Below are 14,131 nucleotides of genomic sequence, written 5' to 3'. Positions count from 1 at the left end.
TTCTCTCGCCCTTTTCCCCGCCCTCACCGCCCCAAGCTTCTCTAGCGCTTCCCGGCCGCGGAGGCAACTGCGCAGGCGCAGCCTCTGCCGCCGCTACCACCGGCGACCGGAGCGCCAGGCGGGAGCTCCCTGCGCTGTCGAAACTCTGAGTCTGGGGGAGGGGCACGGGCTGCGATGTCATCGGGGCGCTCCTCCCCTTCCCGGGTGGAGGGTGACGGTCTGACCCCGGCTCTGCGTGTAACACGGTTCCGCGTAAGTGTCCTCTGCTGGTAGCTGTTCTTTCCCCGCTCCACGGTTGGCTCGGCCGATGCACAACAGAGAGTGCTCTCGGGTGGTGTCCGTTTACCTTAGCCCAGTGTCTGTGGCAGCACCGTAGCGGGGTGGTGTGGGTGGGATGCCGGCAGGAGGAACGCCGGTAGCGCTCTGGCCGCTACCCCTCGCCCCGGGTCGCGCTGACCCCCACCAAGAGCTGCACCCGGCCTCGTAGGACCCCACTCTCAGCCCCACCCATGGGCAACCCGGCGGGTCTCTTCAGGCGCTGGGGAGCTGCCAGGAGCTGGGGGACAAGTGGGCAGAAGGCGAGCTGGTGACGAGGATAGGCTGAGTTCCAGGAGAGAGTGGTGAAGGAAATCAGTCTCAGAGCAGTGAAAACTGCCTGCGCAGCAGCGAGAAGGGTGCGTGATGCCTTCTCCTGTCTTGCCATCCTCTTGTCTGGGTGATTTCTTGCCTGGGTGCTTAGTCTTACCTGTAACAACAATGGTGCCAGCTGGGGGCCTCCATGTAAAGACAGCAGTTAAATCCTCATTAGAAATATGAGAAAATCAGTAAATTCTATTTGGGTATTTATTTACTTATTGAGATGGAATAACATTGTGATTTTTTTTCCACTACAAATACATGCTTTTTTCTGTTCTTAGTGAAAAACAGATGGCTTCCACACCTACTTCCGAGTCTTCTAAAAAAACAGTGGCCTCTCATGTGCCTTTTGCAGATCTGTGTTGTACTCTGGAGCGAATACAGAAATGTAAATCTCGTCCAGAGAAAACAAAGTGTTTCAAGGATTTTCTGGATTCCTGGAGAAAGTTCCATAAAGCTCTTCATCAGAAAGAGAAAGACGTGACAGATTCTTTTTATCCTGCTATGCGACTTATTCTTCCACAGCTGGAAAGAGAAAGGATGGCATACGGGATTAAAGAAACTATGCTTGCAAAGCTATATATTGAACTGCTCAATTTACCAAAGGATGGAAAAGATGCTGCAAAGCTTTTGAATTACAGAACACCTGCTGGCTCACGTGGAGATGCTGGAGATTTCGCAACAATCGCATACTTTGTGTTGAAACCTAGAAGCTCAAAACAAGGCAGACTGACAATAGAGCAAGTCAATGAACATTTAGATGCGATGGCTAATAATAATGCTGCTAAAAACAAAGATCTGTTAAAAAAAAGTCTTCTCATGTTAATTACCCAGAGCACAGCACTGGAACAAAAATGGCTCATCCGGATGATTGTAAAAGATCTAAAGCTCGGTGTTAGTCAACAAACTATATTGTCCATTTTTCATCCTGATGCTGTTGAATTGCACAATGTCACAACTGATTTGGAAAAGGTTTGCAGACAACTGCATGATCCCTCTGTCTCACTTAGTGATGTTTCTATCATGTTGTTTTCAGCCTTCAAACCAATGCTTGCTGCTATTGCTGATGTCCAGCAAATCGAGAAACAAATGAATAACCAAGTATTCTACATAGAAACTAAGCTGGATGGTGAACGTATGCAGATGCACAAAGATGGAGATGTGTATAAGTACTTTTCCCGAAATGGGTTTGACTATACTCAGCAGTTTGGGGCTTCCCCACTTGATGGTTCGTTAACACCATTTATTCATAAAGTATTTAAAAGCAGTATACAAAATTGCATTCTTGATGGTGAAATGATGGCGTACAATCCTGACACGGGAACCTTTATGCAGAAAGGAAACAAATTTGACATAAAAAGAATGGTGGAGGACTCTGATCTGCAGACCTGCTTCTGTGTATTTGATGTATTGATGGTTAACGATCAGAAATTGGGGCACGAAGTACTAAGCAAAAGATATGAAATCTTAACTAGTGTATTTACCCCGGTAACAGGCAGGATACATGTTGTACATAAAAGAAGTGCCAGAACAAGAAAAGATGTAATTGATGCTTTAAATGAAGCAATAGATAATAGGGAGGAAGGCATTATGGTGAAAGATCCCCTGTCCACCTACAAGCCTGACAAACGTGGGGAAGGCTGGTTAAAAATCAAGCCAGAATATGTCAATGGGCTGATGGATGAGCTTGACCTTTTAATTGTTGGTGGTTACTGGGGGAAGGGCTCACGTGGTGGTATGATGTCTCATTTTTTGTGCGCTATTGCAGAGACACCCCCTCCAAATGAAAAACCTACCGTTTTCCATTCTATTTGTCGTGTTGGCTCTGGCTATACTATGAAGGAGTTGTATGACCTGGGTTTGAAACTGGCTAAACACTGGAAACCCTATCATAGGAAGAACCCTCCCTGTAACATTTTATGTGGAACTGAGAAACCTGAAATGTACATTGAACCTTGCAACTCTGTCATAGTTCAGGTCAAAGCAGCCGAGATTGTTAACAGTGACATGTACAAAACTGACTGCACTTTGAGATTCCCCCGAATTGAGAAGATAAGAGAGGACAAAGAATGGTATGAGTGCATGACTTTAGACATGTTACAGGATCTCAGAAACAAAGCAGAAGGGAAGCTGGCGTCTAAGCACCTTCATATAGATGAGCATGATGAGCCACAAGAGAAAAAAAGGAAAACTGTATCAAAGGTGAAGAAGATTATTGGAATAGCTGAACAATTTAAAGCTCCTGATCTTTCTAGTATAAGCAAGGTTTCAAATGTATTTGAAGATGTTGAGTTTTGTGTTATGACTGGAACAGTAAAATATTCAAAATCTGATCTGGAAAGCAGAATAGCTGAATTTGGTGGCAGTGTGGTACAGAACCCAGGACCTGAGACTTATTGTATCATCGCAGGAGTTGAGAATGTCAGAGTGAAGAATATCATTGCTTCCAACAAATATGATGTGGTGAGGTCAGAGTGGCTTCTTCAGTGTTTTCAGTCCAAAATGCTGGTGCCTTGGCAGCCAGCCTTCATGATTCACATGTCTCCTGACACAAAAGAACATTTTGCTCGTGAGTATGATTGTTACGGAGACAGCTACACTGCAGATGCAGATATTGTGCAACTCAAGGAAGTGTTCTCGAGAATGAAAGACAATAAGGTGATGCCTTTGGATGTGATTGCTGAGTTAGAAGAACGATATTCATGGAACAACTATCAGCTCAGTATATTCAGAGGAAAAACTATTTATGTGGACTGTTATGCTGTTGTTAATGAGCCCAGAACCAAAATCCATGGAACAACACTATCAATTAGAGCTTTGGAGCTCCGTTTTTATGGTGCAAAAGTAGTCTCTCACCTGGAAGAGGGTGTCTCCCATGTTGTTATAGGAGAAGATTGTTCCCGAGTAAAAGACATGAAAGCACTGAGGAGAACATTTGGGAAGAAATTTAAAATTGTATCTGAACTGTGGGTAACACAGTCAGTGGAGGAAGGAGTCCCCAAAAATGAAAATCAATATTTAATGTAAAGTAGCTTTTAAGCTTACAGCAAAAATGTTGGTGTGAGGGGATTTGGATATTACAAGATTGCCTTGAATTTTTGGTATGTTTTTTATCTCTTTAAAGCAAGTGGGCTAAATAACAGTGCATTGCTGAAACCAGAGAAAGGCTTTTAATTACAGGGTTGTGGAAGCAATGGGATGCTGAACTGTGTTGGAGGAGAAAAAAAAGAAGGCACCACAAGATAGATCATGTTAGCATTTTACTTAACAAAGAGGTGTCAGGAAAGATAGAATATTTCAAATAAGAGTATTCCTAACTATTAATGGTGCTTGCCTCCATTGTTCAAGGTGGAGACAATAATTAATATTTTATGAAGATTCTGCTACCTATTGTTTATTTATCAATATACAATCACATTTATGTTTTTTGTGGAATTTTGTGGAATTGTTCTGTGTATATTCTATATGCTATCGATTTTAGTAATTTATAAACCATGTACTATTTTAATTTGTTTACAGTTGTTTTAGCACTGAGCCCCACACAGCCTCAGCAGCACTTCAGTTTTAGAATATTGCATTTAGAATATTACATTTATTGTGTACATAGCTATTGTAAAATAGAACCTAATCTTCTGAATGAGGTGCTAATGAATTAGTAATGACCTATATATATATAAAATACAAATCAATTACTTAATAACAGTCATGGCTGCCTGTGCTCATTAGGGTTAAAGTTAAACCATGAAGTGTGACAGGACTAGGCTTTTGCATGTAACTATCAGTTTATCTTTCAAAAATGTTTCATAAACTATTTCAAAAGTGTGGGATTAATTCTCAAATATCCATTTCAGTGTATTTTTTTTTCAATTAATAAATCTATTTTGAAAGTCTTCCCAATTTGTTTTGGTTTGTTTTTAGTGAGAGATAATTCCTTTGAAAAGCATAAAGTTTTACTTTATTCTGTTAGATAATGTCTTGTCTCAAAATTAATGAATTAAAGTTGAAACCCCAATTCTTGTTACACCAGTACTGGTATCAAACAGAACTGCCATTGGGCTGATTGCACAGCACCAGGTTTTGGCTGACCTGTTTCTGCGGTGCATTTTGTGGTTGTGTTCATATGAAAAAATACTCTAAAAAGAATTAAGAAATATTGTGTTGAAGACTAACTGGAAGGAAGTTTATTCCTATCTCATATATTTAGTGTTAGGAGCTCCCTTATTATCTGATGACATTTAGGTAAAAATATAATAACTGCTCTTCTTAAGACACCACATACATTGTTAAAAAGCAGAATATTTTTTTTATATACGTGGACTGGTATATACTAAAAGACAGTGCATTATTTTTTCCTCTAATAAGTTGAGGAGAAAATGTTATATGGGAATTACAATGCTTCACATTTCACTTATTTGACTTCTATGTAATGTCATATATTCTGATTTATAGACAATACAAAGAGAGTTTGTCTTCATACCCACACAGTTTTTTCTTCAATGAGTTTCAGTAAAAAAAAAATATAATTTAGGTGATTCTAGTTCAGAAAGGTAAGAGCAGCAAAGACATACTAATTACAGCTGACTCCTGAGACATTGTGAAATATCTCACTTTGGCATCTAAAGGCAATTTCAAAGCATGTATTTAAAATGTATTGATTTCACACTGTCTTTTTGTCCTCTCAAAGCTATGCAAGGTTGGGGAATCTAGAACTAGTAACTTACCAGCAATATTATTATTGTTTTTATTGACTTCTCTGGTGGATCTCAAGAGTTAACTAAGATACAAGTTGATATAAGTTTAACTGGTAAACAGTGGAGGAAGCATACTGTGGTGACAGGATCTGATGCATCTTGTGTTTTGGGAATTGATTTTCTGAGAAAAGGGCATTTCAAAGACCCTAAGGGTTACAAATGGGCTTTTGGAGTAGCATCTGTAGGTACTGATGGACAAAAATTGAAGCTATCTATTAGACCTGAGCTTTCTAATGAATCTGCAGTTGTGGGTCAACATGAGATAGAAGATATAAAGTTGCCGGTTGCTCCTCAGACTGTGCATCACAGACAGTACAGAACCAACCATGATTCTTTGTTGCCCCTTCAGAATCTGATGCATCAGTTGGAAAGTCAGAAGGTCATCAGCAAAACTCATTCACCTTTCAACAGTCCAGTGTGGCCTGTGCAAAAGCAGAATGGAGACTGGCGTCTGACGGTTGACTTCTGTGCCCTGAATGAAGTAACCCACCTATGAGTGCAGCGGTACCAGACATGATGGAACTCCAATATGAGCTGGTGTCCAAAGAGGCCAAATGGTATGCTGCCGTAGACATTGCTAATGCATTTTTCTCTATTCCCATAGCGGAGGAATGCAGGCCTGTTTGCTTTCACCTGGAGAGCAGTCCAGTACTCTTTTAACAGATTGCCAGTGGGCTGGGTTCACAGCTCAAGCATCTGTCGTGCAGTGATCCATGATGCTTTGGAGAAAGGTGGTGCTACAGAACACATCCAGTTCATTGATGATATCATCATCTGGGGTAAGACTGCTGAAGAAGTCTTTGATAAAGGTAGCAAAGTCATTGACATTCTCTTGAAAGCAGGTTTCGCCATTAAGCAAGACAAGGTGAAAGGACCTGCCAGAGAGATCCAGTTTCTGGGAGTGCGGTGGCAGGATGGATGCCGACACATTCCAGGGGATGTAGTAAACATAGTCTCTACCGTGGCAAATCCCATGAACAAGAAAGAAACTACGTTTCTCGGGTATAATGGGATTTTGGAGACTGCACATTCCTGGATACAGTCAGATTGAAACCTCTGTATGATGTGACTCAAAAGAGAAACAGTTTCCAGCGGGGACCTGAACAACAAGTGGTCTTTGACCAGATAAAGCAAGAAGTAGTTCAAGCAATGGGTCTGGGACCTGTCTGAACTGGTCCAAACATTAAGAACATTTTGTACATGGCTGCAAGTGACAATGGTCCAACCTGGTGCTTACAGCAAAGACCTCCAGGTAGACATGTGGACGTCCTTTTTGTTTCTGGAGTTCAGGCTACAGAGGCTCAGAGGCAAATTATACTCCAACAGGAAAAGAGATCCTAAGTGCCTATGAAGGAGTAAAAGCATCTTCTGAAGTAATTGGAACTGAATCACAACTTCTTTTAGCTCCTTGATTGCCAGTTTTGAATTGGATGCTGGCCTGCATTAGGAGTAGTGTGGCCAGCAGGAGCAGGGAAGTCATTGCACCCCTGTACCCTGCAGTGGTTAGGCCACACCCTGAGTCCTGTGTCTAGTTCTGGGCCCCTCAGTTTAAGAAGGACATCAAGACACTTGAACGTGTCCACAGAAGGGCAACAAGGCTGTTGAGAGGCCTTGAGCACAAGCCCTATGAGGAGAGGCGAAGGGAGCTGGGATTGTTTAGCCTGGAGAAGAGGAGGCTCAGGGGTGACCTCATTGCCCTCTACAGCTACCTGAAAGGTGGTTGTAGCCGGGAGGGGGTTGGTCTCTTCTCCCAGGCAACCAGCACCAGAACAAGGGGACACAGTCTCAAGCTGTGCCAGGGGAAGTTTAGGCTCGAGGTGAGGAGAAAGTTCTTCACCAAGAGAGTCATTAGTCATTGGAATGGGCTGCCCAGGGAGGTGGTTGAGTCACCATCCCTGGAGGCGTTCAAGAGGAGATTGGACGTGGCACTTGGTGCCATGGTCTAGTCATGAGGTCTGTGGCGACAGGTTGGACTTGATGATCCTCGTGGTCTCTTCCAGCCTTAGCGATACTGTGATATTGTGGATGTTCAAAGGTAAAGGTTTTGCACCGCATCATGTCACAGATGCCACATGGTCCAAGTGGATGGCTCTGATAATACAGAGAGCTCGAATAGGAAATCTTGAAAGACATTGTGTGGTGGAGGTGATCACAAGCTGGCCTGAAGGCACTCGCTGTACTAAACCGCCAGAGGAGAGAGTGACTTGTGCTGAGGAAGCTCCTCCTTACAATGACCTTTTCGATGATGAAAAGAAATATGCTTTGTTCACAGATGATTCCTGTTGTCTTGTTGGAAACAAGCGAAGGTGGAAGTCTGCAGTGTGGAGTCCAATATGCCGAGTTGCAGAAGCAAAGGGTGGAGAAGGAGAATCCAGTCAATTTGCAGAGGTAAAAACTCTCCAGCTAGCTCTCAACGTAGCTGAACATGGGAGATGGCCAAAGCTTTATCTCTACACCGACTCATGGATGGTAGCCAATGCTCTGAGGGGTTGGCTAAAGGACTGGAAAAAGAATGGTTGGCAGAGAAAAGGAAAGCCCATTTGGGCAGCTGACCTGTGGCAGGACATTGCTGATCGAATCGAGAGAATTCCAGTGAAGGTGAGCCACATTGATGCTCACATTCCTAAGAGCAAAGCTACTGAGGAACAGCAACACAACCATCAGGCAGATCTAGCTGCAAGAGTTTCTCAAGTAGACATGGACTCTAATCTTGACTGGAAACACCAAGGTGAGATGTTCTTAGCTCAGTGGGCTCATGATTCATCAGGACATCAAGGCAGAGATGCAACCTACCAGTGGGCTCGTGCCAGATCCATAGACGTTTCCATGGATGCTATCACACAAGTCATCCATGACTGTGACATTTGTGCTGCTATTAAGCAGGCAAAGCGAATTAAGCCCTTGTGGTATGGTGACAGATGGTCCAAGTACAAGTATGGTGAGGCCTGGCAGACTGACTGTATCACTCTACCTCGTTCTCAATCTGGTAAGCAATATGTGCTTACTATGGTAGAGGCAAGCACTGGACGTTTGGAAACTTATCCTGTTCCACATGCAACTGCACACAACACCATTCTTGGTCTGGAGAGACAAATCCTGTGGACACACGGAACTCCACAGAAGATTGAGTCAGACAACAGAACTCATTTCAAAAACAATCTTGTGAAAAACTGGGCCAAAGAGCATGGCATCGAATGGGTATTCCACATCCCCTACTATGCACCAGCTAAAGGAAAGATTGAACACTACAATGGTTTGCTGAAGACCACTCTTAAAGTAATGGGGGGGTGGATCTTTGAAAAACTGGGAAAAACAAATAGTACAAGCAACTTAGTTGGTAAATAGTAGAGGTTCAGTGAATCGAGCTGGACCTGCACACTCAGATTTGCTACAAAAGGTAGGAGGTGATAGAGTTCCTGTTGTTAGAGAAAAGAATCTGCTGGGAAAAGCTGTTTGGTTATTTTCTCCTTCAGGAGAGGCCAAACCTGTCTGAGAGGTGGTTTCTGCTGAAGGTCATAGTCACACTTACTGGGTAATTGTTATGATTGTAAGGAGGCTATTAATATTCAATAGGCAGAATGGTTAATAAATATATTAATATATTTATTAATAATTTAAAAAATTCCATGGAAAATATTAAATAAACCTATTTACTGGTTTGAAATACTTGGTTGTGGAACAGATATCTCACCGGCAGGAGTAATTAACAATTTAAACTATGAGCAAAAATCCAGAAACATCAAACAGCACTTTAAAAGAGAAAAAGGGAACATCGGCAGCAAAGCCAGAGATTGCGCACAAGGTGGGAGGAACTCCAGAATTCTCTAGGGCAACAGACCTTTAATAGATGCTTATAAAAATCAGATTTTGTAATTACTCACTGATTGTGGTACCCTGCGGCACGTGTGGGGATTCAAACAAAACCAAAATGGCGTCGACCACATGAAAGCTGCAGGAGCACAGTTTCCCTTTCTGTTGGTGTCTGCAGCTTGTCACTGAGACACATTCAGGATTTATCCCCAAAGGCTTTGTAGCTGAAAGCCTTGTAGAAAAGAGGTTCTTCTACTGCAATTCTTTGCAACGGCACTCGTTGCTTCTTCCAATAAATCAAAACTGTCCCAGGGACTCAGCTTCTCCTGTGTTTTGTCTCTTGGCCCGGCGAGACATGTCTGTCTGCTCCTGGGCTTTACAATGCTGTACAGGGAGGGGTCTTTGCAGTCCTGTATGGGTAAACTGAAACACAGCTCGGATTCCAAGCGAGGCTTGTGATTTCTTCCAGAGATTTGACAATTGCAATGTAAGGCTCTGGCTCTTTTGGCTGGTACTTGTAGATTTCCCAAGACAATATGGGCCAGTGACAACAAAGATTGAGTGATAAAAACCTGACACTGTAAGCTATAGAAAATAGTTTTATTCAAATGTGGCCAAAGGTACACACACCTGGTCCACTTGGACTCCAGGACATGTTCAGGCAAGCCTGGGCAACGTGGGCATTTTCCTGGAAAACCAGATCTCCTGGCTCCTGCCCCTTTGTCTGGTTCAGAGCATTTTTGGGGCTCTTTTTGTCCCTTCAGGACAGTAATGCAAGAGAAGGGTGAAATTCAGTGTATTCCACAAAGAAATGTTAACTTTAGGTGAGAGAGTTTAACTTCAGAGTGCTGTACAGATACAACATTGTGCCCAAAGGAAGAACCCATGAGGAATCTATGGTGCGCAAACCCTAAGAACGCTGAGAGGCCTGAGTCAACTGAGAGTCCCTGTTCCTTTTCTTTGCCTCATCTGTGGAGAGACAAACTGTTTTCTGTTCTCTTGTTTCCTGGTTTTTGGACTTCTGAATCATCTACATCTGAGGACAGCCAGAATGGACCATGAACTTTATTCACTCATTGTAGGTATTGTTTTAGATCAGATGGATAGTATTAACAGCCAATGAAATTGTTTAGAAGGGGTGGATTGTGATAGTTTTAGGCTATTCCTTTAAAATTTAGCTGCAGATTTTGAGCAGAAAAGTAGAAAAGTATAAATTAATCACTATTGGGTGTAAAAAGGAAAATAAAAGATTATTCTAAACAAATTAATTGGACAAAATGTGTGGGATGGATACAGATGTACCCTAACAGTCTTTCACTTCACTTCCATTTTTTTTTTCTTTTCTCCTGTGGCTTTAGCTACTTTCTGCTTTGCTTGGGGAGATAAGTAACTGCTTCTGGTTGGCCTTGGAGATAAGAACTAACATTTCTTCTTCTCAGCTCCTCTTTTATTGTGGGGGGGGAGGAGGTTTGGGGGGGGGGGAGTGGAGCAGCTTCCCTGCTCTCTGGGAAAACCAGAAGGAGTAAAGGGGGGGTTCCGTGCTATTTTCTAATTGTAAATATCTGTGTAATATTTTAAATACTGTATATTTTGTACATATTCATTGCATTCCATTGTAGAGTGTAGTTTTTGCTTGTAAATACAGCTTCCATTTGCCTCCAACTGAGTTAGTCATGCTTAGTTAATGTGAATGGGAAATTTCAACCCACCACAACACTGTGTACTAAAGATTTATTTTTATATTTATTTAAACTGAAAGTACTTTTTCCCAAATAATTTTTGAAAAAAACCTTGCAAGTGCAGTATGCTGATTTAGCTTGTTTTATTTTGTAATTCACCTCAGTTCTCAATCATGGATATTTGTATGTGGCATGATAATTAGTATAGTGGATAATGTCAGCCAATTTTAAATGTAATTTCTTCTTTTGGTTGCCATTTCATACATTTACACATATTTTAAAATGTCATATTTAATATGTCAGTGTAAAAATTGACTACTATGCCATAAAAATAACAGACATTGCAGGTCAGATTTTCTTTTGACATGTTTCTTTTACATAGCAGCTTAGGTGGATGGACTGCCTGCATCTGCAGATGAAACTGGACCCAATTGTTGTAAAAAATATATATCTAGAATGTAAATCAGGGGACAGGACAATCTCTGGATCCTCTAAGCAAAGGAATTCTCATGGAAGAACAGTAGTGACAGGAAGATAGGAATATCTGTGAATCTGCTTTGTTTTAAGGAAATTCTAAATTGTACTGAAGGAATAAAGGATTCAAAAAGTAAGAATATATTGTCCATATACAAGCTTTTCTTAAAAAGTCAAGATATGCAGAGAATTTCAGGCGTAATATCTATGGATTAATATAAAGATTGTTAGGTAGCAATAAGAGCTGATGTGGTTGAAAGGAGTGCCTGTGTACAAAATAATGTCTTTTATGTATTTATGAATGTCAGGGGAAAAAAAAAAGTTTATATACTCAACTAGCTTCTCTTATTATGGAATTGTCACCCATTCAAAACTGTTCTAAAGATGATGCTGGAGTCTAAATGCTGAAGCATTAACCTAATGTTTGAACCTGCACTATAAAATATTAGTCTGTTGTATTTCTTACTGCAATAAATACTTCCATTTTCTTAATTACATTTAGATGTTTGAAAATAGGAGGTTTGTAGGTTAAGATCTCTTAACTTATATTTCATGTAAAGCTGATAATTTTTTTTAGAAGCACTTGGACCAAGCGTTCCAATTTGCATTGTAATGTAAAGTTTTACGTTTGTTTTAAGACTATAATCCTGAAGAAGTGGATAAAGAAAAAAGAGGAGAAAAAATTACTACAGATCTTGTAGTTTGGGGTAAATTGAGAAAAATTTTAAATTATTCCTGTTCACTATCTTTTAAATGGCACTTTGCAGAAATGCTGCCAGTGATGGAGAAATGAGCACAACTTACCAGACCTACTGTAGCTGAATATCTAGTAGGTACCCATCCTATCTGCAACTGTTTTGGTGAACGATGGATCAGTTTCTTAGTTAGTTGCAGTGGCAATTCTGCAGAGACAATAAACTTCAGTACCCCAGGAGCAGTTTTTGTCATTTGTTTTGTTTATTAAGCAGTTTATTAAAACAAGTTCAGATCTAAGTTTTTTTTGGTTGGGTTTTTTGTTTTTGTTTTTGTTTGGTGGTTTGTTTTTTTTTTTTGGTACTTTGAAAGGTGTATGCTGAAGCTGTTGTAGTGTGATTCTGGAATTAAATGCTTGTGGAAAGCTTGCATGAAGTATGACAGTCTATGGATGAGTTTTTTAAAATATTTCTTTGTACAATTTCTCTGACTTGTCAGAGGAAACACAGAGTGTGTTGACCATACAGGGCTGGTGAAATTTCAGGTGTTGTCATACATCAGAGTATACACCCCAGCTTCACACCTAATCATGTAAAAAGAAGGACTGTCTTGCTAATGTTGTAGGTATTTATGCCAGATGTAAAGCAAGTGCCTAGTTCTGATACTGCTCTTTTATAGTCTTCATATGTAGATGGATGGAAATATATCTGTTGCAAAGCAGTAGAGGATGGCTTCCATGTTACGAGTTGCCTCTGCTACCATTATATGAGAATGTAAGAGTCCAAAATCATTAGTAGCATGTTCAGAAGGCATTCAAATATGGTACTGGCAAGGTCAAATTATTCCTAAGATAACTTGCTGAGTTCTTCTAACTCCAAGTGGAATGTGCCTGCCTTGTTAAGCAAGCAAGGCATGTGTATGAATGAGTTGAAAAATTATTCACTGAGGCGGGGAGCTGTAGGGCTCTTTCATATAAAGTTAATAGCTTGTGTACTAAGGGGAGAGAAGGAAAGCCTTGACTAGTTTTTAGGTGCTTGCAAACTAGCACAACTTTAATCAGCCCCCTTGCTTTATTTCACATTTCATCTTTTTATGTCTGTGCACTGAAAATAATTGACATTCTTGCTGTTAAGAGTCCAAGCCAACCTCATGAAGTTGAACAAGACCAGGTGCAGGGCCCTGCATCTGGGTTGGGGCAATCCCAGGCACTAATATAGGCTGGGCAGTCACTGGCTTGGGAGCAGCCCTCCAGAAAATGACTTAGGGGTGCTGGTGGATGAGAAGATCAGAATAGAATAGAATAGAATAGACCAGACCAGACCAGACCAGAGCAGTTTGGAAGAGACCTTCAAGATCATTGCGTCCAACCTATCATCCAACACCACCTAATCAACTAAACCATGCAACCAAGCACCCCATCGAGTCTCCTCCTGAACACCTCTAATGATTGTGAGTCCACCACATCCTCAGGCAGCCCATTCCAATGGGCAATCACTCTTTCTATGAAGAACTTCTTCCTAACCTCCAGCCTAAATCTCCCCTGGCACAGCTTGAGACTGTGTCCTCTTGTTCTGGTGCTGGTTGCCTGGGAGAAGAGACCAACCTCTGCCTGTCTACAGCCTCCCTTCAGGTAGTTGTAGAGAGCAATAAGGTCACCCCTGAGTCTCCTCTCCAGGCTAAGCAACCCCAGCTCCTTCAGTCTCTCCTCATAGGGCTTGTGTTCCAAATCCCTCACCAAATTTGTTGCCCTTCTTTGGACACGTTCCCGCAACTCAACATCCTTCCTAAACTGAGGGGCCCAGAACTGGACACAGGACTCAAGGTGTGGCCTAACCAGTACTGTGTACAGGGGCAGAATGACCTCCCTGCTCCTGCTGGCCACACTGTTCCTGATGCAGGCCAGAATGCCATTGGCCCTCTTGGCTGCCTGGGCACACTGCTGGCTCATGTTCAGCCTACCATTGACCAGTACCCCCAGGTCCCTCTCTGCCTGGCTGCTCTCCAGCCACTCTGACTCCAGCCTGTAGCACTGCATGGAGTTGTTGTGGCCAACGTGCAGAACCCGGCACTTGGATGTGTTAAATCTCA

General features: G+C 41.9%; 1 protein-coding gene across 1 annotated transcript; it reads left to right on the top strand.

Annotated features, from left to right (window-relative positions):
* The first annotated feature begins 5 nt into the window (after window positions 1-5).
* On the top strand, window positions 6-4,528 carry LIG4 (DNA ligase 4). Its single transcript, XM_068169902.1, has 2 exons — window positions 6-252; window positions 918-4,528. Exon 2 carries the CDS (start codon window positions 928-930, stop codon window positions 3,661-3,663), a length of 2,736 nt encoding a protein of 911 aa, XP_068026003.1. The 5' UTR covers window positions 6-252; window positions 918-927; the 3' UTR covers window positions 3,664-4,528.
* The last annotated feature ends 9,603 nt before the right edge of the window (window positions 4,529-14,131 follow it).

The sequence above is a fragment of the Melanerpes formicivorus genome, unplaced genomic scaffold (assembly GCF_026170545.1).
Source record: "Melanerpes formicivorus ecotype bairdi unplaced genomic scaffold, bMelFor1.0.p_v2 SCAF_1, whole genome shotgun sequence".
Lineage (NCBI taxonomy): Eukaryota > Metazoa > Chordata > Aves > Piciformes > Picidae > Melanerpes > Melanerpes formicivorus.
This window is presented reverse-complemented; position numbering and strand designations above follow the sequence as displayed.

Coding starts and splice junctions, on each gene's coding strand:
- LIG4 (XM_068169902.1), top strand. CDS start 928: ATGGCTTCCACACCTACTTCCGAGTCTTCTAAAAAAACAGTGGCCTCT.